This window comes from Accipiter gentilis, chromosome 6 (genome assembly GCF_929443795.1).
Source record: "Accipiter gentilis chromosome 6, bAccGen1.1, whole genome shotgun sequence".
NCBI classification, from domain to species: domain Eukaryota; kingdom Metazoa; phylum Chordata; class Aves; order Accipitriformes; family Accipitridae; genus Astur; species Astur gentilis.
The window spans coordinates 37577334-37605285 of NC_064885.1; the positions used below are offsets into that span (position 1 = coordinate 37577334).

The 27952-nt window shown below is 37.4% G+C and overlaps 1 protein-coding gene across 2 annotated transcripts in view; it reads right to left on the minus strand.

Annotated features, from left to right (window-relative positions):
• NAALADL2 (N-acetylated alpha-linked acidic dipeptidase like 2) overlaps window positions 1-27952 on the minus strand; it is a 499849-nt gene that overhangs the window by 453690 nt on the left and 18207 nt on the right. For both annotated transcript variants that reach the window (XM_049803241.1, XM_049803240.1), the window contains exon 2: window positions 18654-18716. Coding sequence is in view for 1 of the 2 variants with exons in the window: in XM_049803240.1 (XP_049659197.1) it covers window positions 18654-18684 (31 nt within the window). In the remaining variant the exon portion in view is untranslated. The remainder of the gene's footprint in view (window positions 1-18653; window positions 18717-27952) is intronic.

Consider the following 27952-nt stretch of genomic DNA (forward strand, 5'->3'; position numbering starts at 1 on the left):
AGACCGAAGACTTGTACATAGTTTAAAACCCATCCAGCTCCTCAAAAAACAGCTGCACACACACGGACCCTGTGCAGAGTTTGCCTCCCAGCCGAGCCATCGAATTGCCACAGTTCTGACACAACCAGCTCCTTCCTTACTGACAGAGGTGCACCGGGCTTCAGAAGACAAGCTTTTGCATTGATGACCATGAAAACAGCTGTATTGATGATGATGAGGTAAAGCCTAGCGCTCTGAGGATACTGCACTAAGTTGTGAATTTGCAGAATCAAGGTGACGGGAGCAGGAAGAGATAAAATTAATCATGAATGAAAATTAGAATGAATATGAGAAGTAGGTGCACACATTAAAGGTGGATGCTTGGTAATTCACGCTGTTCAAAGTGCTTAACAAGCGAGCAGCTAACCTACTTAATGGGTGCTCGCAGGACCTAAAAAAAAAACAGCACAGACAGCATTAAATTTCATTAACTCACACTTCCAAAAAAGCTCTGTCACTATACAAGCAGTAAATAACATTTCTGAATGCAGTTTGTCAGCCATACAATGAGAACAGAGATGGACAAATATAAAAATAATATAAAAATAAACGCAAGTATTTCAAAAGTGTTTCTTCATAATGCTAGCTTTGGAAAAGACCAATGCTTAAATTTTACTGACTGATAAGGGAGCTCCTCCCTACCAATTTACACAACCAGTTACCAATGTCATGCCATACTTCCTAAGAAGATATCATTAACTCAATCTTCTCACACACCAAGAAACAAGATTACAACATCCTAATTACACAGAAATGCAGGACATCAAATGGGCAAAGATAATCACATAATTCAACAGAAAATTAAGAAGATTAAACCACTAAAAATTCAAATCAAAGCCAAAGTAACAAAATAAGTGTAAAGTTACAAATCACAAGACATTCATTCAACTTCTAAATGTAAACACAAACTTAAGATTTTGGTCTTGTACAAACACAAAAGATCAAGACAGACGTCCTTCATCAGTAAATAACCTCCATCAAGAATCAATGCACATTTATGAACTTTCTGGCCCATTCAGTTTTCCCTTTCCCCTAAAAGCTTCAAAGTGAGGATTTTGAGGCACCTATCCAGAATCACTTAGTAAGCTTGCACTGCAGGATTCCCAGAGCTATGCATGTTGGCACAAGTGAAGTGCGACATACTGACTGCATCATAACAACGGCAAGGCTGACATTCACAGTTGTAGCAATTCATCTAGGTAGCACTGCAAAGTATCTTCACCTGAACGTGTAAAGAAACAAGGTCTAAACATTAAAAACTTGTTGCGTGCTGGTGAAATAGCTCCAAAATTCCATCTACGCAGTGAAAGGAGAGCATTTAACCCTAACAGCCTTCATCCCATGCCAGAACACATAGAAGGCTTTGCTGGTTGCTTTGGAGTCACAAAGGAAAAAGCCTCTTTTGACCAGAAGATAATATCAAATTGCAGCAGCAGGGCCATTTACATGGCTGCGTTATCCCATCCTAAAGATCCTGTCACTGACTGCCCAGCCTGACACTCGCAGAAGGGAAGCGAGCCCTGAGTGAGTTCTCCTCATCACTTGCCTGACAGCTGGCGCAGACTGAAAGAGTCTCCTGGCAAACAGCACTAGGAAAAAGAATAGATCACCTGAAATCACTCCTCACTCTCCCGCATCCCATCCCAAATCTCACAAATTCATAATTACTACAGCTTCAGGAGACCAGTGAAAGGATGAAGTAGAATGGCTTACCTGGAAAATGAGAAAGCAGTAACTAAAGCAGATAATTTCTTCCACTTTCCAATATCCTAGCTATTTCTGAGCTTTAATCAGCCATCTCCACCCCTAAAACCTGCCATGCAATGAAAGGCATACCCCCAGAAAAGAATTTTTAAATACCGGCTCCTTGTGGGACCAAACTGATATATTTTAGCCCATTTCTTTTTAATAAATGTAGCGATTTTAATCAAATCTGTTCAGAGGACAGAAGATTAGTTAAAGAAGAGAAGTAAATGAAACATTAAATTAAGGTATCATTGGGAATTAAAAATGTAATTTTATGTTATTATCAGTGGTATATTATGAATAAAGAATACGCAATACGCAATTAATATGCAGCACAATATGAACAGCATTTGAGAAAAATGAATTCGATATGTAGGACAGAAAGGTCATGAATTCTTAAACCTGATTCAATTTGCTTCACTCTGTTCAATTTTCCCCATGGGCATCTGTTTAAATATTTCCAGGTATGGGAAAAGTCACTACTAAATTCCGACATATTTTAAGGTGATTAGGCAACCCAGTATACTTCCTACACAAATCAAGGCACTACTCCTGTAAGCTTGTTTTTGTTTGCACAGATAGCTGCTTCCCACATGGAAAACAAGGGGACAAAGACCAGAAGTTCACAAGAATAAGTGAAACAGTAGAATTATGTGCTAACGTATAAGGTTAAGAATATTCTTAAAACTTAATCTAAGCTCCCAGCTCATCTAAAGTTAAAATGTATTATTCAGTCACTAACCAGTACACAAAATTACATTTTCCTAAGCCACTCACTGTTTCGTTTATGGATATTTTGAGCAAAAAGATAAGTAGTAATGTCCTTCCAGACTAGCAGTACATTTCACCTGTAAGTACCACCAAGGGGATTAGCAAAAGCACCCAGAAAATAAGACAAATATGCTGCATATTGAAGAATACCCATTTGATTTAAAAGCATTTGCATTTATGCTTATTGCAAATTATTTTTTCATGATCTAGACAATAGAAACACCGCCACTTTGCTTGACTTCAACATTTTTTGTAACACTAATAGCGCTAAGGATTTAATCATGCTCTTTCTGAGCACGGAAAGTTTTACTTAGCTCACTAAACTATACCCAAAAACTACCACAAGTTTTGAATTCACAGGTATCTGAAACTCTTTTGAAAACAAATAGTCAATATAAAGGTTTCTTTTATTGCCACTTGACTCCACTCAGGTGCAACAGCGCATAAAACAAACTAGGTGCAGGTGTGTGCACAGGCACATTCAGACCTTGTGGTATGCTTTTGGGAGCCTGTTTTCAGATTCCTGAACCTTCCCTTTTCCTCAGGCAACCAGATTCTTTAAGCACACTAGAACTCAAACAAAAACTGTATGCATGAAGTCCTGTTTTGTATACTAAACACATATGGAAGGAAAGAGACAGTCCACTAGTTTTGTAAATCTCAGTCATAATTGCAACAGTCAACTCTATGTATGTGTTGAAGTTTGAGAAGATTTTTCTTTTGTTTAAAAAGATAAACCAATATTACTTTCAAGCTCACATGAAACCAGCAATTTTTTCATCAGTTTCATGAAGCCATTCATTTTATCCATCCAGTCTAATTGCATAGTTTCACAATTATCTGCTTATTCCAACCCATGTAATCTATTGACATCTCATTTCTAATAAATGCAGTTTTCATGCTTCTTCAAATGCATTCAGCTGAATGTTTGTTTTTGACAAACAGCATTTAGAGGGCCATTGTGATCACTGAGACTGACCTTCTACATTGCACAGGCCAAAGAATTTAACTCAGTAATTTCTGCACTGAGCCCACATGCATCTAGCTGAGCTAGATGACATCTTTTAGAATGATATACAACCTTGATTTAAATATTTAAACCACCAGCAATACTATAATTTGGTTAATTTAGTGTTTAGGATTTCTCCATCTGTAGCTGTGACCCTCAGATTCACAAAACTAGTGGACTAAATTATTCCATACATTTAGTACATAGGTCAAATTTCCCACTTGATTCCTAAGGTTCAAGCATTTGATAAATCCTCTCGCTTTCAAAAGACAATTATGACTTCCCATCAGTTCTGAGGCCTGATATTAGACCCAAATTTTCCTTCTGTGCAAAAGGAAACACAGTGAGACACAGCCATCAAACAAGTTCTGTAAAGCCAACTAATTTATCCACAAATAATGTACAGCAAAAACATTAAGCATTGAATACTGCCTAACTACCAAAGATATACTGGGAGAGCCCTCCTCACAAGTATTATTGCAGCTCAGAGATCAATAATTCTGTGTTCAAGATTGTCAATTTAAAAAGTGACATCTCACGCAAACTTTTTAACAGACATCAAAGAAGTTGTACTTCCAAGAGCCTCATGAAGAGTTTTCATGAAGGAGGGGTTGTGAAGTAATTTTTTCAGGGGTCAGCTCTAGTATATATTTAAATACGTTATTTTTTTCTAAGAAAGTAAACACCACTGATACTGTTGTAAAATTCCACATGCAGGCATTCGGTTTTATTTTAACATACAAAATCGGTTGCATGTTCTGAAATAAAACTACAGATGCCATACTTATGTCACGCAGTTACACAGCTGAGAAACAAAAGGTGTTACGCTTAAAGATCTATCAGCACTTGGCAACAGGGACCAAGGTGACACGGATCTCATATAGTGAGAATTACTTACATGGTTCTGTTCATTAACTTCCAAGTACAGTAGCTTTGGACAATTATCTGTTTCACAGCTCTCATGAAGAGGACCACCCTGCCATCTCTCATTTTGGATGTTTACTGAGCCATAAACTAACTAAGTGTCCTCAGACAGGCTGCCAAATATCTCCATATGTTCTAGTCTTGCCCATGGTAAGAGATGATCTAACCAAGCATGAGAGCAAGAAACTACGATAATACTTAAATTATATTACTGAAAGTCTTTCCTGGATGAGAAACACCTAGGTTAACATTCAAAGGAAGCCTCTGACAAGCGGACAAAAGAATCCACCTGAAAATATGTCCTTTATTTTGCTGCTGTTGGTCTGATGTCTTCTGCCAAAAAAAAGTCTCCTCTTTTTTCATTGTGTTATAGGCATAAACATGTGTACATATAATATCTCTGCTTTGCATCTTGATTATTTCAATGCATTCTTGGTTAAGTCATATCTTACGTCTACTTGGAAAAGATAAATAGTTCTGAATTTTATAAAATAAGGGTGAGTATGCTAAAGGCATTTTCTTGAAGAAATTAGACAGCTCTGAAAATTTTGAAAGCAAATTTTAAGTCACAAAGCTTTTATTTTTCAAAGCATTTAGCCATAAATTCGCCTATACCTTATCTCTTACTTCATGACAGCAATTACTTTAGATGATCAAGTTTAAGAAAAAAAAAGCAGTACAGTAAAACTGCAAGCAAAAGCCAGCAAAATAGTTTCAGTGACTAAGCTTTGCCTTTGAATTTCATATTCATATATAATTTGGTAACCTAAGAGCGAACAGGAAATCTGCAGATTAAGGATATTTTTTTAGGTGAAGCACGTTTTAACGAACAATAGATACCCTTTGAGATATTCACTTACCACTTGCCTTTTTTAATTCTTTATTCCTGTAGAGAGCTATAAGGAAGTGCAGCATGTTTAACTGATTAGACAAAGATATCTGCTTACTCAGCCTAAATAGAGTTTAAAACTTTTGCCTAATCCAGCTCTTAGGACTCAAGGCCTGTCAGATAAAAACTAGTGAATATATTATGGTTTAAGAATAAACCCATATATGGAAACTGTTTATTTTTTACAACTGAAAATTTTATTAATTGGTGTTGCATTCACCGTAGAGGTGTGCTACCAGAATGCAAACAAGCACACATTATTCAGAACAGAGGACAGGCGGTGATTTTGAAATGTTAATTAGAAACACAAGGGATATGAGAGAGTAGTGGGAAAAAAATGAATGTGCTGATTGTGAGAAAAAGAGAAACCTTTAAGAGCAAAGCATCCAGAATAACGCTTCCAGTAAAAACAGAAACATGCAGTCGGCAGAATAAAGCGTGTACATCTACAGTACCTACAGAAAACCCTATTTTGTGCAATACTGCAGTGCACTGAACATCAAGTCATCTTTCTACAACACAGTACCTATAGACTTACCAGGTTTACTACAGGCCAACTGCATCTCCCGCAGAAATCAGCAAGAGTTTTGTCATTGGATTGGGTGGTCATGGAAAGTGATACCAAATAAAACAATAGCTTTAGCCATATAAATTGTGCAACTCGAGTTAAACTAGAAGATCTGTAAAATAGTTAACATTCACAGAAGTAACACCACCACAAGTAGTTTTTCCCACCTGGATTTTTGGAAAATATGTAAAAAACATTTTCATTTGAAATGTTTACAATGCAAGAGATACTATTAAGTAACAGTCTGCCTCTACTGTTTGCTTCTATTGAACTTCAAAGCCCCAAGTGCTTCGACACAATTTTTTTTTTCTGCTAATATCTTCATGCACCCTCTATTATGATACCTTCTTTCAAGCTTCACTGAAACTGTAAACAAATAAACAAAAAAAATCAAAACGAAACCTAACTTAGAAACCAATTGTAAATTAACCTGATTCTAATGCAGATTGCCACCAATTGTAACACATCAGTTTCATCCCCCTAACACTAATGAAATGCAGCAGAAAAAGCAACAGGCATCAAATACTTCTGCTTGTGTCCTCATATGGAGCTCTCTGCAAAAGGGAAGTTGAGCGAAGAGTAAAATTAACTCTTTCCCATTTTCTATTGTACCACAGCATAGACAGGTCTAAATGTAATTTTGTTATGTAAAGAATCAACAACAGGAAGAAAGAGGCAACTAAGCATACTGGGGTTGTTTGTTTTCCTACAAAACAGAAATTCACAAACTCACATGTAGACAGGAAAGGTTATCAATTGAAAATTTTAAGACTACTTTATACAGCAGTATCAAAATACTAGAGGCATTATCGCAACCCCAGTGCACATGGAGCTCTACCATTTTTTTTTTTTTTTTACTTTACTAGTCTCTCTGAAACAGGACAAGAGTTGGTCTCAGTTTGTCTCCCATCCATGTGCAAGTTTAAGGGTGGAAGAGGGAAGATCCTGCAGTTTAACTGCCATGATTGTCCAGAAATGGTACCAAAATTAGCATGTATATTTATTTCTTTAACAAAGAGAGGCTGTTTAGGAACCTGATTTTACTTTTGGTTATACTGATCCAAGTCAGAAGTAAACTCATTAGAGATGACCAACTATGCCCTAAATAAGAAAAGACTTAAACTACTATCATAGTAATTCCCTGCTGTTGCAGGATGCAGCAAATTATTTCATTTAAATTCATATTGATTTGTAGCAACACAGCACACTAATGCAATACAGCACCAACAAAACGGGTTGTTCTGAAATAAAATCTTTACACTTAAACATGCATTGGATTTTACTGATACTAATTTAAGACATTGGAATCACTGATTTTGTTACATTATCAAATAAGATAGTTTAAGACCAGAACCTGAGGATTACATACTTACAGTTATTGCAAATAAAGTTACTCTTTTAGAATTCAGAATATAAGTTCCATTAGTATCTAATTTCATCTTTTATAATTAATGGAACATAGATGAGTAGTTACTAAATACATTAATGACATTTTAATACAGTCATGAAAATTATATTGTCGTAGGAGTCTTACATAAAAAACCAACACACTATAAAGCTTTATTGTTTCAGTATGTAATACTGATAATTTCTTTTAAGTTAATCATTCCAGACTGACCTTCACAGAAACAAAATGAAGGTTTTTTGCCTACAGGTACGTGAAAAAGACACCTGTGTATACATACATATGCTCCTTAATAAAGCCATCCATATTTCTAGGAGTTGACAATGGTTTCTTTTTCATTCAGTCACCATTTCTCCATACAAAAGAGCAAGACAATAAATTCATTTCACTAGTTTTCTATTAGAAAAGGAATGAAAAGGCATCGCATGAAGTCTGATCCACACTTCCCACCTTTCACATCAGGATTGAATCTACATTTTGAGTGGTGCAATACAGAAGCTGTAGATTAGGCTGCAGCTTGGGAGTTACTAGCTAATGATGCCTACCTGGCTTGCTGAATAACAGAGCACACTTTCAGCAGTCTGTCCCCATTTAAAGCCTAATGATACTACCGATTCCAGTTTACTACTTTTTGAACAGGAGACACTACACAAAAAGAACCAACAGCCTTAAGAAAAATTATCCCTGTAAACTTGCAAATTATTATTGCTCTGGCTAGGAAGAAGGCCGAAATTGAACACAGGCATAACTGCTCACAGTCTACTCCTCAGCTCCTGCTAAATATACACACCTCAATTGCCAGAAGAGGTAACATTTTCAAATTTAAGTTATCAAAGCTCCTTGTTGCGGTCACTCACTCTTTCTTTCATGTGTTTGGCTAAACATGAAGTACCTTAATGCCTTCAGCATGACTTAAGTTTTGAATAGTTAGAAAAGCCAGACAATTTAAACTGACTGGAACTTGCACGCAACACGATCTTTTACATTGATACTCATCGTTCTCTGTATTTTACTCAGATGTTAAAATTGTTTCATTAAGGTTGATTTTTTTGGTTTGTTGGGTTGTTTTTTTTGAACAAACTTTATTACCAGACAATAATTGGACAGACACACACATGCATGCGCGTGAAGTAATTACAAAATTCTATTTTCAAGGCGATAATACAGCCTGTGAAGACAGCTTTGTAACCCTTCACCTTCAATTTCTTGAGCCAACCCAAATAACACACTATTTTTAAAAGGCATATCTGATCATTTAATACTTAACACAGCGAAGCAATCTGGCAGCATCCCATTCTTGCATATACACATGTACAGACTAACACAGAACATGCCTAACTAGCAGGGGTCCCTGAATCACAGAGGCATTTCAAGCAAAGTTGTAGGTACACCTTTCCTGACAAGCCAGAATTTTTTCTAGTAGGATCCCTGCTGTGTGTATGTGCACACCTGTGTATGAACTAAAACAATGCGCTCAGAATGTCAAAGTGGGATGTTTTGCAACCCCTTTCACAATAGACCGTCTCTGCTCCAATGAAAACATCAAGAAGTCTAGAAGGTACAAGAAAACGTCCCTCAATGCATTTTAAAAAAAATCAGATTGTAATAAATCCTAAATAATAATAATAATAATAAAACAAACAGTTTTCTGAAGCAATTCTACAGTTCAATCAGAACTTAAAAGCTTCATGATTTCAGGGGCATTATGTAAAATGCAGATCTATTTTTGCAAGTCACAACTCTCATCATTGTCGAATATGCAAGACACCAATATTCTGATCCCAGATTTTCAAATGTGTGTGAATGCATAATAATGGAGAAAGATATTCAATGGTATTTCCCCAAAACATCTAGAGCGGTCTGCTACCTAGCTCCGGAGGTTTACAAGGATCAGGTTGTTCAATAGAACTTTAGTCTTGAAAGCATGTTAGCAATTTTGAAAAATGCTACGAGGCACACCTAAATAACATTGCAGCTCGAGTCTTTGGAAGCTTTGCTCTTACCGAAAGTCAAACAGTAACCCATCCGGTCAGAGCACTTGGGAGTACAGCGTACCGCTAAGAGAGAGACATACAGCTGTGTACGGCAATAATCAACAGATTTGTCCCCTGCTGCTTCAAAGCTGTTGTCCAAATCTATGCATCCCCACATCGCTGTGCTCCTTTTTGAGAATGTAATATCATAATTCAATGAAGAGCTGCATTCTTTCTTATTTAAGACAATCTGCTTACGGTATCATCTTCCAGAGTCTGCTGAAAGCCGGCAAAAGTAATCAGGTAAAACACTACTTTTTGGAAGAACAACTATTTCCTCAAATTCAAGCATGCTTTTCACCAAGACCCCTGTATCATCTCCTCCTCAAAACAACAAACAAAAGACATGCTACAACTCAATGTAAGTTTCAGATGTAGAAAGAGAAGGGCTGTGACTCTGCAAAACCATTACTACTGATCCTGTATTGGAAGACATTCACAAACTCTGAGAAAGGATTACAATAAAACAAGTATTGCACATTCCAATTAACTCCATGATTAACAAGCATTCCCAATTAAAAAAGGACCAGGAAACATTTGAAACACCCAAGAATTACTGTTTCCCTCTCCACTTGCTTCAAACCCTAGAATACCAGTGTTATGACTCTATCATGTACACATGTACATTCATGTGGGCAGGGAGAGAAAACCTCAGACCACGAGTGGCTTCAGCAGCTTAGTGAACCTTAACCTGCCATAAGATTAAAACCAAGAACATAACACTATTTGACTGCTGTTTCAGCTCAGTGGTCATTTTGCATTTAGCATGCCATAATCTAACACAGCCCAGAAAAGGGTCACGGGGCCTCTTCTACAGCAAGTGAAAAGACCCGATTTCCATTCCACAGTTTACAGCACAAACTGATCTCAACATCACAAGACATTGAAGATGATGCATCAAGGACGAACATAAGCTAAGCAACTTCAGAGAGTTTTATGATGTTACCTATATTCCAGGTTAATATGAGATTTTTATACTAGTACATTACTGTGTCTGAGGCCACTGGAGTTATGCTGCAGCTTCTTTACCAGATTGCATTATATTTCTTCACAGTTCCTATCTACTTTCAAATTTAAGCAAAACCCAAGGAATGCAGCCATTCAGTATTTCCGTTGATAGCTTAGCTGCTTTGCCACGATCTCTCTCAAGAGAGCTTGTTAGGTGTAATACCTCTAAGAAAAGCTTTAAGTAAGTTTGTTCCAAGTCCCGAGAAAAGTAAAAATAATTTTAATTATGTTCTCATTTCAATGCCAGGCCACTTTCTTTACTATGACAACCAACTACATTCTGTACTGCAACAGATTTTAAGAAACAAATGAAAAAACATCCCAGGCTCCTTAAGCTAGGAAGGCAGTTTTATTTATTCAGCAGTAGGTATCTGAAATGCCTATCATAAAGAAACTATAAAAAACATTTGAACAGATATTTCTTATTGCAAAGGAAGGTGAGAGAAGAATCAGAAGTATAGCTCCAAGACAAGTTGTAAGAACACCTGCATTTGTCAAGCTTCAGCTGAAGCTGAGGTATGGGAAAAACAAATGAAAAACACTAGGAAAAAGGAAGGTAGCAGGCTTCTCACATTTGGTTGAAGGAACTAATGTCACTATAAAAGCTATAAAAAACAAGGCACTCTCACTTCTCATTGCAGATGTATTCTTACAAACGTCACAGAACCACTGAACTATTCAAAACGAAAATGCCAAGGGCCACATCCCCTGTCTTCTGCTCTGTCTCTGTCAGCCCCTTTAGTTCTGCCCCCACCCTTTATTTCTACTCATATCTCAACATGTATCTACTAGGCAGATTTTTCTGTGGTGTTAAAAGGAAGAGAACTAATGGATAAATGAAGACGTGAACATAAACACAGAAAAGCAAAGAAAATGGACTAAATAAGTTTTAGGAGGTCCAAAAAGGAACAGAAGGCGTTTATTACTTACATTGTAAAGGGGAAAAGCACCTTCTAAATGGGGGAATGTGAAGCATCATCATATGTTTTAAAGGAAACATTCTAAAGTGATGCACCAACAAAACTGTCTTTCAGATGAGGTAAACTGAGGTCATGAAATTTTATCTCCAAAATCCAATTTACCATTCTCTGGAAGATATTCATCATGTAGCTGGTGACAAAAACAGTGATAGTACTACCTAGGATAAAGGATCCTATTTATCTGAAAAAAAGTCATACTTCGTAAAAGTAACCACTAACATAAAGCTTGTAATAAGTGTTACTCAGCGAACTCCCAGCAAATCCATAAGGTCTGCAGTAACAAAGTCAGTGACTCTCAGTGCAGAGTGTTTTAAGAAGACAGCAGGCATAGCTGATGGGGATAGAAGGCACAGGCGGACTTGGAGAAGAGGTGAAAACAATAAGAATACTTAAACCTCGAAGAGAAGCTTCCCAAAAAGCTGGACCTGCCTACAGTTAAGTCCCTCGATCCCATCTCTCAACAATGCATTGAAACATCAGGCTTTTAAGTTCCATTTTCTGCAAGCCTCACATATTGGATATCCTCCTTGTTGAAGCTGAAACCTCCATTACTTTAATTACAGTATTATTTATTTGCTGTGCAGGTGTTTTGTTAGGGGAGGGGAGCTGGGCTGATTTGGCATTTTAATCAAAAATTGGGTCATCATTTCTTGGTTATGGCTTTAGCTTTTGTGAAAATAAAACCATTGCAAAATATTTCTCTCGGCAGAGATGAGCTCTTTTCCATAATGCATTGAGATGCCTTAGAGCACTGAAAGTGTTCATACTAGGACTGTGAAATATTTTGCTTTGAACAGTACTGTATCTATACATATAAACTGAATCTCCAGCAGAGAGATTCATAATGTTGCTGAAATCCATCAGAGCTTTGTCACCAACGTCACCAGGATGAAGATGGTTTATTCATACAGGTATAGCTATATTCTAATAATTAAAAAAACAAAACGCAGAGTTGACAATACGTTACATAAAGGAGTCTCTTAAACTAAACACCTTGAACAGCTCGATTCACTGATCAGTATTGTTGATCACTTTTAAATGTCATTCTAACCTAGCATTTGAGCTTGATCCTGCTTCCATTAAAACAAATGTCAAAACTCTCCCAAGAAGACTATCTCCTTCCTAGGTCTTAAGGTACAGGAAACATTCACTTTTTAACTCAGCTGTCCTGTATTTAGAACAGTATAGTCATAAAGAATTAAGTATACTGAGAATGCCATGAGGCTGCCAAATATTACACCTCTTCCCTGAACTACAGCAGGGTCAGAAGCATCTTTTAAACTTCCGTATTTTCTTTAATTTTTCAATAGACATGTGAGAAATAATGATCAAATACCTTGGCCGTTTTGAAATTTGTTTTGCACGCTACTCCAGATACTTATCAATTAACAAATAGCGATTACACTACAACCAGCCTTTGGTTTCAATCGAGGTAGTGTCACACACAAGAGTCATCAGTTCTAATTTGGATGCATGGAGACACTCATGCCCTTCTTTGCACTAAGGCATGTAACCTCCAACAAGATCACAACCTGAACATCAACCTGAATGAGGTAGTCAAGGCCGGGCTTAAATTCAATGCTTCCTTCACTAGACTTCTGAATTTTTGTTGCACATTCCCAAAGCCTTTGCCATAGCAAAGGTCTAGTTTGTTCGCCAAGAAAAGGGTCTCATTTTGGGACATGACAGGCAAGGGCCTTGCTAACAACTTACTTCCACCACCACTGCTGAAAATATTAGTAAAGGAAGGGGTGATGCCCAAATTAAAATTCTAAGTACAAACTGAAACACAGCAGAAACACACAAGTGTGGTGGGCTGGAAAGAACCTTTCAAGTGTGATACACTTCATAGCACAATCAGAAAGATGTCCTACATGGGCAAAATAAAGACAGTAAAATAATGCCCTCATGGGTTTCAGAATTCCTGCTATGAGCAGGGGAACATGTCAGCTCAGAGGGACTTGCACACAAAGTATTTTCTGATCAAACTCACTGAATAATATTCCTAGTCTTTCTCCATCAGAGCAGCACACAGGCAGCTTCCTTCCCCTTCCAGTCAGCACAATCCTCTACTACAAACTCACACTTAGAGCATTGGTCATACAGAAAAAAAAAGATAGAAAAATCCAAGAAAAATCCAAACAAGGCTAATTTGTAACACTGTCTCAATTAGACAAACCCAGCTCTCCACCCACTGCTGGAAAAAAAAAACCTGCTCAAAATTCTCATCCTTAAAATTTATAGTATGCAGCTATCACTGCATTAGTTCACACTAGCTGCAAAAACTCACCATCATCTGTAACAAGAGATTCTTCTTGTGTTGGCACAGACTTCCTAATACTCTTCAGTCCTCACAGAGGACATATTTTACATGCAGTTTCTTTAAGGAAAAGTACATAGCATTCCACGTCAATTTTTAATTTTAAGACAAATACTTTCACTTCCAGTTTGCTACAAGCAAAAAATCGTTAGAAGTATGAGCCTTTTAGTTTTATAAAATAAATATACTAGTCTAAAAAAACCTATACTTTGTTTTACAGACCATTTTATAGTTCTATAGTATTTCCATGGTCAGTCATACACCACTACAGTCAGAAAAGATGAATTTGTCCCTCTAAGGAATTAATATGCAATCCTGAAGGATTACGCTATGGTCTTTTAATTACATTATGGCCCCCTATAGAGAGAATCAACTTTAAACAGCAACACATTTCTGTTGATGAAAACATTGCTCTACTTACATGTCATTTTAGTATGGCATAGCAGGCTGTCACAATCTACCTCCTGCATGTAAGTCCAGTTTTTACAAATGTTAAAAATCTTAATTATGTGTCTATACTTAATTTGAGAACACTGAGCCAAATTCTTCCTCTAAACAGTGGAAAATAAGGGAATACCCCTAACAACAGATGGTGGGGGATGGAAGGCTGTATTTGCTTCCTTTATATGAAGGCAACGTGTGAAATCTTGGCTCTGCTGAAGACCACCGGACTCAGGGACAACTTTGCATAACATGTTTCTAGACCTACAGAAGTCATAGGAGTTGTGTTCAGCCATCATTAATTATTGCCATAATTTTCAAAGGAGCCCCAATGACAGGCTTATCAAATAGAGCCAATACTATTACCTCAATGGCAATTCACTGATTTTCTTACAGTAATTCAAATCTATATGCAGGCATATGTACTTGGGAACCAATCCTTTATGGAATTTCAAACAATGTTGCTCTAGTAAATGCAAAAAAACCCTCCAGCTGCAATTATCATTATTTGTTGCTTAAACAAATACTACAATTTAAGGGGGGGGGGGGGGGGGGGGGGGGGATAAAATGCATTAGGTCCTACTAACGCTTTTGAGCATTGAAAATATTCCCAAGATGACCCGAGGAAACACAGCCAAAGACACTTCCCTCCACTCTCAAATATACTATACACAGATGATCATATTACATGCATTTCAAGTCACTGTTTTGACTAAAAACTGCTTTGGAACACAGGGGTCAGCACGTGAGCTTCCTTCCCTGCCTTTGCTCTGCTGATTAAGCAGCAATTAAACTGTTTCACCATTAAGCTACTTCATGGTATTTTCCTATACAGTTTGGGGGATCTTCTAATGGTTAATCTCTCTGACCATCATTAACACGTTACAGCTAGAGGCAACTATGAGAGAATGATCAATTAAGTGAATAGCAATTTCCTTTGCTCTGTCCAAGCCCTAAAATTAAGTGGTTCAGGCTTGACCACTGTGCCACAATGAAAATGAGTAGAACGCATTTTACCTCGTTATTCCTGTTTGAATAGTAAATTACCTAAAACCAACTCATTCAGCCACAGCAATGAGGAACTGCAAATTGTTAGCATTGTCTCATGGGCATGTCATACTCACATGTCTTTTCTGCTATGAGTTCTATTACACCACTTGAAGCAACGCTATTTATAAAGCAACTACACAAAACATTTCAGAGGAAACCAGTTGGATAATAAAGTTTTCTAACAGCTAAAAGGCAGCAGCAGCACAGAACAGAGCCTCAGATACAAAGAGGTGAGGAACAATTTCTTTATTCCATGAGTGATCTCCCTGAAGTCAATGGAGTAACACAGACACTCAAGGAGTAACATGGTACAAGTCAGAAGAGGTGCTAGAAACTGGCCTGAATTTAATGAGCAAGGATCTTCAGGATTTTAAAACACTTCTTCTAAAAGTGAAATTGTAATGACCTAATTGACAAACTCATGAATGATAACTCTGTCAAATCTTATCTTTCCCCACTTGACCAGGTTACCCTCCTTTACTTCCCTCCTTCTTCAAGTACTTTTTCTTCATCTATAGAAGAGTCATCTTATGCCATGAAGAGTCATTTATTTGGGGATTGGGAAGGGTCTGTGATTCATCGTGCTGAAATATGAGACCAACAAGTCCCCATGACCTAGAAATAGAGCACCTTTATTAATTTTAATAGGAAGGGACATTTGTGCATGAAAAGGTGTTGAAGAAATATTCTGGGTTCAGGAGCCAAACAAATAACTGTCATTATTAATAGCTAAACCTAATTAAGGGGGGGTGGGGGGAGATCACAATCAGTTAAACTGAAATTTTAATAGTTTTAAACTGTAAATGAAAACGTAAAGAACAGAAACTGATTCCGAAAGATACAGCTCTCAGTTCACTACCCTATTCCCTTGCTCCTGGCTGAAAATAAGCGTACTGGAAACCTGTTACAGCAGTACAGCACTGTCTTTCACCAGCTACGAAGAAGGGTTCTCACTGGAACAAACGCTCTGTGTATCCCTTTGGGTCTTTGTAGGCTCATTCCCTACTTGCAATGTTCCTTAGTGAACTAAATAAGCAGCTGTGGTGTTCACATGTTTCTTTTTTTTTATTAATCTGTGTTTGCTATTTGATGGATGGACATCTTCAACAATCTCCCACTAAAGTTATATTCTAGCTCATGGTAATTTTGCTAATCAGTACATTTCATCCGTTGCTTGTAGGGACATCCAGCAGTTGAGAGAAATCTTATGATTCAGACTAATATACGGAAGTAATTCTCATATATGCAATCAGCTGGCACACAGAGATTTACATATGCATAACTATGCATCAGAGTATGCCCAGCTCTATAGAAGAAGCTCGGACAAATCAACATCAGTAACATTATGAAACTACATAACATGTTTACATGCAGAGATTTGGTGATCAAAAGTCTAAGCTTCTGCAAATCTGCCAAGTCATAGTTAGCCAATACCTTGCTATTGTTTCAAGGCATTACGGAAGCGTTCTAGATTTCCTTTTGCAGCACTGCTTTAATTGTAAGTGCATGCCCCATTTAGATGTGAAATGCTACGGAATTCCATTTAGATTTACCTTAAAACAATTTACTGTACTGTTAAAGTCAAGTGGGGAGAGGAGTTTGGGGGATGCATAGAGCTGAGTTCTACTTCATTTTCATCTAAGTTTTCCTTCCTTCCTTCTGTCTTTGTTTACAGTAACAACAATAATTAATTACACAAATATAACAGCCTTGAACTGTCTGGTTTAAGTCATTGAAATTATGTCATCAGTTTTCACACTGCCAGAACTCATTTTCTGTTTTTGTACTAGATTCACATCTCAGATTTTCTTCTAATACAAGTAGAAGAAAAGCAAGGTTGAACAGCCCGCTGCTAACACAGGACCATGGACTGCCTTACAGAGCTTTGTCCCAAAATTTCTACTAACATGTAGACAAAAGAGTGTCCGAAATACAAATTAAGGGTATTCTTTGGTAGTTTTAGGGAACAAGTTTTAGTTTCTAGTTAAAAGAACAAAAATAAAAATTCTAGACTTTCAGGAAAGTTAACAGTTATTTTAGATATTAATTTGAAAATTTGTTTTAAAACAAATTCAACACATTTCATTTCAATTAAACCAAAGGGTATATCAGAACTGTAAAAGCTTACTGTGAATGTAACACATTAAAAATGCTCAAAGAGCTGACAAATATGCATACACTAATGCAAAGATATTTCTGCTGTGTTAAAAGTAGAGCTAATCAGGGTACCTCACTATCTCAGACAAAAGAGGAATGTAAAAGAAATCTGTATACAGGGCAGGTGACACCATAAACTGTTCTTGTTTTCCCTTAAAAGACTGCAATCCCTTCTTGGATTTCCTAGGAGTTTCTGGAGTACACAAATTGCAGCAATGTCATTTTCTTCAGTTATTCTGTTTTTAAAAATCTGTTATTAGCAATAGTGATAAAATGCAGCAACTCTTTAAAATACGCTATGACAAAAAGTAACATGCACTGAAATAGAGACTTTGTGTTGTTTGCCAGATTGCAAAACGTGTGTCAATCGCTGTTGAAGAATCCCTTCAGAAATACTCAGTGTCACAAAACAATTCTTTCTATACAGTGCAAATTTACCTTTTGACATTAGTAGATAGTAGTAAACTATTGTCCTATTACTATTTGCAGGTTCCACTTCTTGGACATCACAGAAAATGCAAAAAGGACAAAAATTACTCATAAGTGTAGCACTAGGTCTGTCATTAAAAACCTTCAACTCCTATTTAAGGAATCACGGGCATTTCTATAGACATTAATGAAGTTTCTTTCACAGCAGTTTTAGTAAAACACTCCATGCATTTTTGATTGCTATCGCAAAACCGAAGTTCAAGGAGAAAATAACTAAGACTTTTTTTACTAGAAGTGATAGTAGTTTAGATACTTCACTATCTAAACCATCTCAAGTATTTCTTATAATGAAATTCCAACAGATATTCATTCTTGCGCTAACAGTTTTGCATTAAAAAGGGGTTTACTGATACTACCCATTAGGTTCGCTTACTCAGCCAGCAAATACATAAGAAAAACAGCTTACCTTTCGATATGTTTACAAGCAGCAATATGCACTATAATAACCATATAACATACATTGAAAGAGAATGAGTAATTACAAATATTAAAGAGAAGAACACTATCAACTTAGAAGTACACATTCTTTAGAAACAAATAAAAATACGTAGCTATATATATATTCTACGTGGCTAGTACTGCTGCACGCAACATTTGCAAAGTAATTACCATAATTCACAAATACTCCTATAGAAGAAACTAAGAAATAAATCCGTTCTGTTAGTAGCATTCTCAAGTGTGGATAGTACTATGTAGCTTTGATATACATTCATCAGGTAATTGGTATGAATTTCTAGCGTTTCATCCTTTATAAGCACTGAAAAGTCAATATTATTTAACTGTTGCACAAATGTTAATAAAAAGTCATAATCCCAGGAGCTTACCCTGGGTCAACAGAAAGAAGCCCAGAACCATCCAAAGTTATTTCCAATGTCCAGACAAGAGATCTGAAAAAGAGAATAACAAAGGGTTTGTGACAAAGCTGACACGGAGTACTCTGAAAGGAGCAAAATCAATTGTGACATTTTTCATTTATTTGTAAATGCCTCTTTGGCAGTATGCTCACTCAAAACGACAGTTGACTCTTATAGAATAGGGGACATGATGGTAAAATAGAGGAATCCTGACAGTTGCTTTAATGAGATTCTGCATTAGGACCACTCTACCACTTTCCCTCTACAAGGAGTGTGCCCTTCACTTTCAATCTTATATCCTCCAATTTGGAAAGCATTAACCCTATGAAAAACTCTACTCAGCCTCCTCTAATCAGCATCACAGCTCTTCTTTCTACCTTCTTCGCTACCTCACTGACACTTATGTATGGAGCCTGCTCACTCTTTTAAATACGCTTAAGTAGCATAGAGCAAATTAAACTTCAACTCAATAGTATTACTTTAATCAAAGTCTAGTTGCAGCATGTGTGATGAGGTGAGGACAAGACTCTCAAAAAAGACCTTAGTTGATATTAGGAGAGAGCAAAAGCCCACAGAGCATCCCTTTACAGCTGTAAAAATTATGTTACTGGAAGTGTTCAATGCAGGAACCTCTGATGCTCACATTTTCTTTATTGCAAAACTAAATAGGGAAATTTGTAACGTGACAGGAAACTTGCCTTGCAAATATTGAGAGAATAATCATTCTGGGAACAGAAGCAGACAGCAAATTTTAATAACCGTAACAACATGCAGCATGATACCAAATATTTCACGAAGGGGCCACTGGCTCGAGGACCTAATGCTTGAGCGCGCTTACTCTGACATACCTCTAATCGCAGCTATTTCACTCCCAAGTTTTCCAACAATAACACTATTTTTGCTGTTCAAAGTTGTGTTCTAGTACTATATCACATATCTGTCAATGGAGCTAGATGACAGTACTGAATACATCATGGTAGCCTCAGGCTGCACTGAAATCAGCATCTTATCCTCTGTTAACACCAATAAAACATTTGTTATTACAACAGCAATATTTTTGTAAAAGAAAAAAAACCTCTTATATTGGCATTGCTAGGAAGAGCTTGAATCTTAGCTCTTTTGCATGAGGTAAACAAGCTCGAGATAAAAAAACAAAAACATTTGCCTCTATTTGTGTTTCAGAGAACAATGCCGTATCATATCTGTATGAAATCTGGCTAAGCCATGTTTGGGGAGTTTGCAATGAATTATCTATATCACAATCTGCTAGATGATCTTTCTACATAAACTGTGAATAAAGATCTTTCATTTCTTGAAATAAGAGAGTGATGGGTCATCTTCATGAGCTACAGAGCAGTTTGCTTGACAACCTTCAGAGAACCAGTGCAGTAGTCCACGGCTCAAGCAAAACTTCCATTTTCCATTCAATTCATTGGCTTCAAAAAAACCCACAACTTTTTAGAATATGGCAGAGCTTTCTAAAAGAAGCATTTTTGGCACCCTCAATTTGAGGATGCAGACTAAAGGCGTTAACTTTGAAGTCTTTCGCAAAGTCGTTCCTGGTATATCACATCTTTTAAAAAATCTCAACTGATTGAAAGAAGGACTGTGATTCGCTTGCAGTATTAGCTTGGATTTTCTCTTACTGAAGATTCACTCTTCAGTGAAACATCTTAAAATTAGCGTAACAAAGCCTAGCACAACATTAAATCACCTACTGAGCATATCAGTCTGAGTTCAAAAAAACACTTCAAAACAAATTCTCTGGCAGTTTCTTCCGATTGATATCAAATTTCTTAAGTTAAAAGACCCTTCATATTTCATTCTTAGAAACACACAGTTACTACTAGCAACCTTTCACATTTGGATGGAAAGCAGAAAAGGCCAGATTCTGGCCTCTGCTCCAGCATGGGAGCACCAATGAAAAATAATGAAGTCAACACGCATTTACTCTAGAAAGGAAAAAAAATTACTATTTAGCTCCAAGGAAGTCTGTTTTATAATTCAGACAGGTGATCTGGAGGCACAGCAGAGCAATAATGACTAACATCACATACTAGAGGGAGTATAAATTTTAATGATACCACTCATAAAACCCACATTTTAAAGGTTACAAAACAGAAACAAGCTTACAAAGAAAACACATAAATCATTCAAGGTGTCGAGTTCCTACTCCTTAGCTATTTTAAGAATTAACAGCCTGTCCATCACTAAATCAACTAGAATACGCTGTACTACTTTATGCAGGACTGAAAAGGAATGTACACTAGAGTTCAGAAAGCATACACCACTAGAGTCTCTCTTCTTAGCAACGCAATACCCATAATTATTTATACCTTCACTGATTTATTCATTATTCAATAAAAATCAAGCAAAAACACTTGACCAAATTCACTTACATCTAGACAAGATCACAACAATACATAATTAGCACTATATAGGCCAGGTAAGTTACATGGCCTTCTGATCCAGACACACAAATGCACTTAACTATTTCCTCATATGCATTTCATTGTAGTCCCTTAAATATCTTCAATGGGGTATTCACACCAACAGAGTAGAACACTTGAATGTTCAAAGAAGTTAAATATCAGAGAACAACAAAGTCCATTAAAACACTGGAGTGCTCACCACATTTTGTTCTTGGTTTTTCAACCTTCAAAATTTTACTGCCTTGCATATAAAAAGTAAAGTTCACCCAATAAACTGCTGTACCATTTATCAAGGAACTCAGGCTTCTGAACAAGTCACAACACACAAGCACTACACTCCTGATTATCTGCACCACGAATTAACCTGAGCTATTACTAACACTGCTGGAAACATTAAGTATATTATAGTTCATATCCATCTGTTACTAGAAACTGCTAAATCAAACATTAATTGTAGGTCCACTAAGCAAATAAAATAAGTAACACCCTCCCAAACCAAAAACCCCTAGTTAACCATCCTACTGTCCCCCCCCAACCCAATCTTCATCCTATCCGTTCTTCATAAATTCACTGATCATTATTCCTGCCTAAACCACCTTCCTTTTAATGTCAAGCATCAAATTTTACCACCGTAATGGCTCAGTCAAGTTTAGTCTAATCTATACCCTACTCAACCTCCCTGAAACAACAGTGTGGCTTTGGGGGTAAATTAGGAGATGAACACGCCTCTCTGTGCTGGAAATGTATAAACCTCTCTTGTTCTCAAGAACAGGGAAACATCTTCTGCACACCCTCACGTGGCCTGCAACGAGACTATTGTCATCCAAACTCCATGACTTCCATGGAAGAGAGAGAGGGTCCAACATTGATACAGAGTACCAGTTATACCAATCAAATGGTCTGAAGCATCACTTTTGTTCTTAGTAACAAGGAAGAAGGACATTCTGAATACACAAACTTTTTCTTCATCTTGTCCTCCATACTGATGGACAAGAGTGTTGCAAAGCAACCTTCTATCCTGCTCTCCACTCATACGATGAGGATGAAACAGAAACAGGGCCTCATAGCTGTCTGCATACTGGCTCAGAGATCAGGCCTTTAGGTTTTGGTTTTGAGAGCTAACTCAGCTTTATTATTACTTTTCTTCTTAATACCCTTCTATGTTTGAGCTGTTTAATGGATAACTCAAAATTGATTTATTTATTTTTTTTCATAAGTAGACAAACATTAAAAGACACTTGAACAAGGTCATTTTGCCTTGCTGCAAAGTCCAACAAGACTATCAGATAAGGCATCACCCAAAATCGTTCCATGTCAAAGGGAGTATTTCTACTGGCTGGACTTTAATAATGAACGTAGATTTGGGATCTAGTCTCAATCCAAATGAGAGTGCAGCCATCAACCACATAACTACACTGTTCTCACTGACAACACTCATTGGATTTAAAACTGCAAACTTGCATTTGAAATTTCTGCATCCTATTACCAGTTATCAGAGGCAACTAATCTCTTAAAACTTTACTGGTTAAAGAAAACTCAGTATTTGGTTTACAACAGCAATAAACACCTAAATATCTTCAATAAGCTCTTTTTCTTAAGTCTTGTCTTTATTTCTGGAATCTTTTTCTGTAACTCTGGAGGAATTTCAAGTATAATGCTAGCACATTGTTTTCCCAATCTTTGTTTTCTTTAGGAAATTATTTAAGAAGAAAAACCTTGAGCAGTGATCTCAGCATTCATACAGCAGTGAACTTCAGATACAGTAATTGCATTGCTGTGAGCTATGACGACTTTCCCATGGGGGAGAAGTGACCTGGTAATTCAAGAACGACAAAGTCAAAAGTAAGGTAAGCTGGGGGAGGGAAAGGATTTCCCCCTAGGATGAGATAAATATAATTTCTCCTGGTAGCGTATATCTCTCTTAAGCCTCAGGTGGTTTTAAGTTAATGAGATTAGTTCCAGCAGGCAGTGAAATCCCAGGATATAGGATTTATATTTCAGCAGTTTTCACTTCATCCAGCAAGCACAGTGAAGTCAATCTTTGTGTCATTTTGTTATTGTCCTGGTTTGGGTCTCGTTCTCAGACTCAAGCCTGGCTAAAGCACCTCGTAACTTTGACTTGAAAGCTTAAGCATCATGTAAAGAGTGTGTTTAAATGTTTAAAAGGGAGGAGAAAGGCAGCAGTCTTAATCTGGAGGAAAGGATTTTTATTTAACTTTTCAGATGCACTTTTATGCAATGGAATTTGATCTTGTACTTTTTTTTTTTTTTGAACCAAGGTCACACACATTTTTATCCTGAACACACACACACAGAAAAAGCAGTATGCATTGCTGGAAGAAACATTGGTTGTTTTTTTAAATTTAGTCACTAAAAAGACAGACACTAACAGCTTCAGAAGACTGGCTAGTTCAGCATCTTCTACATGCTGAATAATTGCCACCCAGCTTGGTAACAACCAAAATAAGTTCCTATCCAGTGACTGCCCACTGGATGTACAAACTGGAGTTTCACTCCAATCCCCAGTTGTGCTCATACAACAAAACCTTCACTCCTGTTGTCAGTTCTAGCTGTATCACAAGTTAAACTGGGGTAGCCTCATGCAGTGCTAGGAGAGGGCAGCATTTTGTCTATCTGACAAAAAGACACAGCAGAAGGATTCCGAAGTATACAGAATAAGTACCTGGAGTTATCTGAAATATAAATCATTATACAGAGCTGTTAAGCAGAAGGCTTTTAGAAAAGAACATAATGGGAAAAAACTGAGGTCAGATGGTAACACCGATTTCTATGCACTCAGAATTCTTCCACACCCGGCCTGATTTCAACTTACAATCCCTGCATATTAATAACTGCTAATTTAACAATTTTTTCACACTCTGGACAGTATTTTTAGCTGTGAATTTTACTTAAAAAAAAAAAATCATTAACCTCAATAACATTACCAGTGTGAAAAAAATTGAGTGTTGACAACTTGCTTTAGGTAGCTCTTCCCATCCAATGGGAGAATGACCAGAGCCCCCTCCTCCTCTCTTGTGAAACAAAACGCGCAGACATCACATCAAGAAAATGCTCATTTTAGTCCCAGGCTTCTTTCCAAGACAGTCTGGTTAAAATACATGTCCAGAAAGCACACAAAGAAGTTCTTTTCATCACGGTAATTTAATCTCAAAATACAAGATGAGCTCTGTTCAAAAGACCTTCTAGGATGTCCAAGTCCATCACAGGAAAAGCTATGCTTACTCTAGTTTTAACTTACAAGCCTGACTTTAATACAGGCCAATCACAGCCACCTAGACATCACTGTTAACTTTTGTGGTGGTGGTTTTGGTTTTGTTTGTTTTTTACTTTTACTTCTGAAAATGCCTTCTCATTCTGTGCCAATGCATTACCCCATTACCTTTATTCTTCATCCTCTACAGAGAAGTCCTTACTGCTTCAGTTTTTGGCACTCCATTAACAAGGTGTCTTCAGTTACATATGAAAAATTCAACCATCTCTTTGCCAAAGGAAAGGGCGTGTTTATCATAGCTCAGGGTGAAGAGTGGCAAAAGCTAAGTAAAGGGCAACTGTTCAAAGTTGTGAGACCTATTTCCTTTTTCTGTACCAAGTACAAAGCTACAACTTCACCTGGTACAAAAGTGCATAATTTAACTGGAGACAGGCAACATCAGCAAATGAATCTGAGGACACAGAGGCTAATGCTTGACCACAAACTGGTTTCTGGCACAATTCAAAACTTCATAGCCATTGGAAACCAATATGCTGAAGCATTCAGTATCCACCACTACTTGGACTGGCTATAACTTGGAAAAACGCAGCTGTATAGGGATGTAGTATCACATGCAAGTGATGCTAAAATGCATTCTCCTGTCAAGATAGCTAAATGTTTGCTTACCTGCGAAGTAAATACACATTTGCTCTCAAGTAAACCCAATGAGTATTTCCAGATGTGCACAGAGCAAAGCATGCCATTTTCAATTTAATATAACATGCTAATATGATTTCCAACAATATGAAAATGAACTACCAGGGTAATTGTTCTAGAAGTACTGCAATTATAAGTGTCATCAGAATGCATTATGTTTTCTGTTGGCAAAAGAATTATTTTGTAATGGGTCAGAGAACTCCTTTCACACACTTTAATAATCAGCACACACAAGCTTCAAAAAGGAAATCTATTTTAAATCTCTCCCATCATTTCACTATCAGCCCCAAAAGTACAAGGCCTACCAGAAAAATACTTATAAAAGTATGACCACAGGGTGAGTTACCTTAAAACAACATTTTCAAAAGAAAACAAAACAAAAGGCCAACAGTCTGCAAGTACTTACATGTGTTTTAAGGCCAGAAGGGTCAATCAAGATGTAGAATTTGGACCTCCCGCACAATGACAAGTCAAGAACCCTCATACTGAAATACCTCCCACAAGAGACAGACTTTAAAAGAAGAGTTCATTAATAGACATACAATGTTCTAGAAGGTTTTTGCAGGAAAAAAGTGCAGCTTTGTCATTCTATTTTGAAGTGTTAATGCATGCTCAGTGGCCTTAATCTACTCTGACTAGCTTTTAAAAAGTCTAAATACTTGCTTTAACCTTACCTTTCTCTTGGTCAAGTCCACTTTTGCTACATGCAATTTCATTCCTAAATGAATCATTGCACAAAAGTTCCCTTATAGAGCCTATTATCAGCATTTGGCTGAAGAGAGCGCAAAAGCATTAAGCTTTCTGAAAAGGAGTCAAGCTCTATCTTTTCACAGCAAGCAAAAATGGCCTGATTTTGAGAACAGCCTGCTGCACCCCCTTAGCTGGCAAAGAACTGCAATTTTACAACTGCAAGCCTTAAGCCACAAATGCCATCTCCTCCATCCACAGAGTACTTACTACGCATCCATACCATACAGCTGGTCATATCTAAGTAAGCACAAGACAGTTGTGCCCTGTCATTTCATTCCCATGGAGAGGAGGCAGAACAAAGCATCTAAAAGCAACACTGCTGCTGTAAATAGAAGAAAGGGATAACTAGTCCAGTTCTGTCCTGGAAGGTATGAAGAAAAGCTCATGCCTAGCTGTGTACAGATATTTATCTTCTCTATGCTTTGTTTCTTCTTCTCACCTGTATGTTTACCTCCTAATATTTGCAACATTAAAATGAAAATGTTACCCTAGAAATTTGAATACAGCTATGTTTTACAGAAAAAGGGGAGAAATTTAATCTCCACTAAGACTCCTTTATACTGCCATAAAAATGGTGGAAAGGGTGTGTATATGAGAGCGCATATACTTAGAAATATTACACGCAGATACATCATTCCCTGCATAAACAGAAAGCAGTCTTAGAATAAATGGGAAAAATACCACATAGTTCAGTGAAGGGTTTCCACTTTGCATGTGAACATAATCCAACAACTGCTGCTCTGTCTGGCCTGGGACAGAGCACACCCTCTCAGAGTCTGGATATTAGACATCCCATAACACTAGATGCTAAGACTGAGCGATGCTAGAGAATAGCAATACTAAAGCTTCTTTGCTTTGCTTGCATTGCAAATATCCTAAAGCAAGACTACTTTTGAGGAAGAAAAATAACAAGGCAATAAAACATCAAGTTTGAAATCTCATGTTCCCTGAAATTTTTGCTCCTAGGTCCAGAAGTCTGCCTACCACAGCTGCCTGGATATGTCAGGAAAGATTCAGCCTCCTTCTGCTGCAGGAACGCAGCAGATTAACCTAACGCATTAGATGGAACCTTGTTTGGGAGAGGAGAGAGCTGCTGGCATCAGCCTGACATATATGAAAGACGACAGGCTACAAAGTTTAAGGAAGTGTGGAAACTTTAAGAGACAGTTTTGTGATTAAAAAAGAGATAACGAAATGGACAGAAGTTGTCAAAAGAATTTTCATTTTGCTTTACATTTACTGAAATAAGTATCGATTGATACACTCACAGTTTCATTGCAGTAAGCATTAGATTAGGGCTATTGAACTAACTCAAGATGATGCATTGCATGACAGCCAGAAAAATTAAACATGGTTCAAGCTGCAATCTTGTCAGATCTCAGAAAACAGACAGGATATGAGTGATCCGATAGGGAACTTCCATGGAAAGCTGGGAAATCCAGCTGGGGATCAGCTCCCATTCCTACTGAGCAAATGCCCAGACAACTTGGTTCTAGACACCAAGACTTCAACCCAGGCTTCTGACCACAGTGATCATCAACGACCACCAGTAACACCTTTTGCGAGTTAATCCTCTTGTTCTTGAAAAGCACTCCAGCAACACTTCCATCCATCTCAACACAGAATAGCCCTAGCTTACAAAGCTCACACAGGAATAAAAATGAATGCTTTTGGAGAGTCCTTCAATGGACCTGCCTAAGTATATTTATTATTTTAATGCCAGAGAAGACCTATCCCATTAGAAAACAGAGCAGCTACAAATAGGGTACACCATCAGTCTTCCAGTAAGGAGTGCCCTTCACTTTCCACACCAGACAGAAGCACTGGACTCTTTTCTGCTCGGGAACAACTCAGTTGCTGAAACAGTCAACCACAAACAAGATTTTTGAACTACCAGACCACAAAATCTCCCTAGAAACACTGTGTACACTCAGCATATCAGGATGTTGCATATCCTTCATTAGAAGGACCACAGAACCACATTAAAACAGCACAGAGGGTTTCCCCGGGCACAGCCCTTCGCACCGCAGGCCCGGAGCAGGAGTTTCCACTCCCAAACTAATGATATGTTCCATTTGTTGAAGAATGGTCTATTTTGAGTAAGTGACAGTGTGCCAACCCTTTGCAAATGTTGTAGCAAGGTTCACTCTAATGTTAAG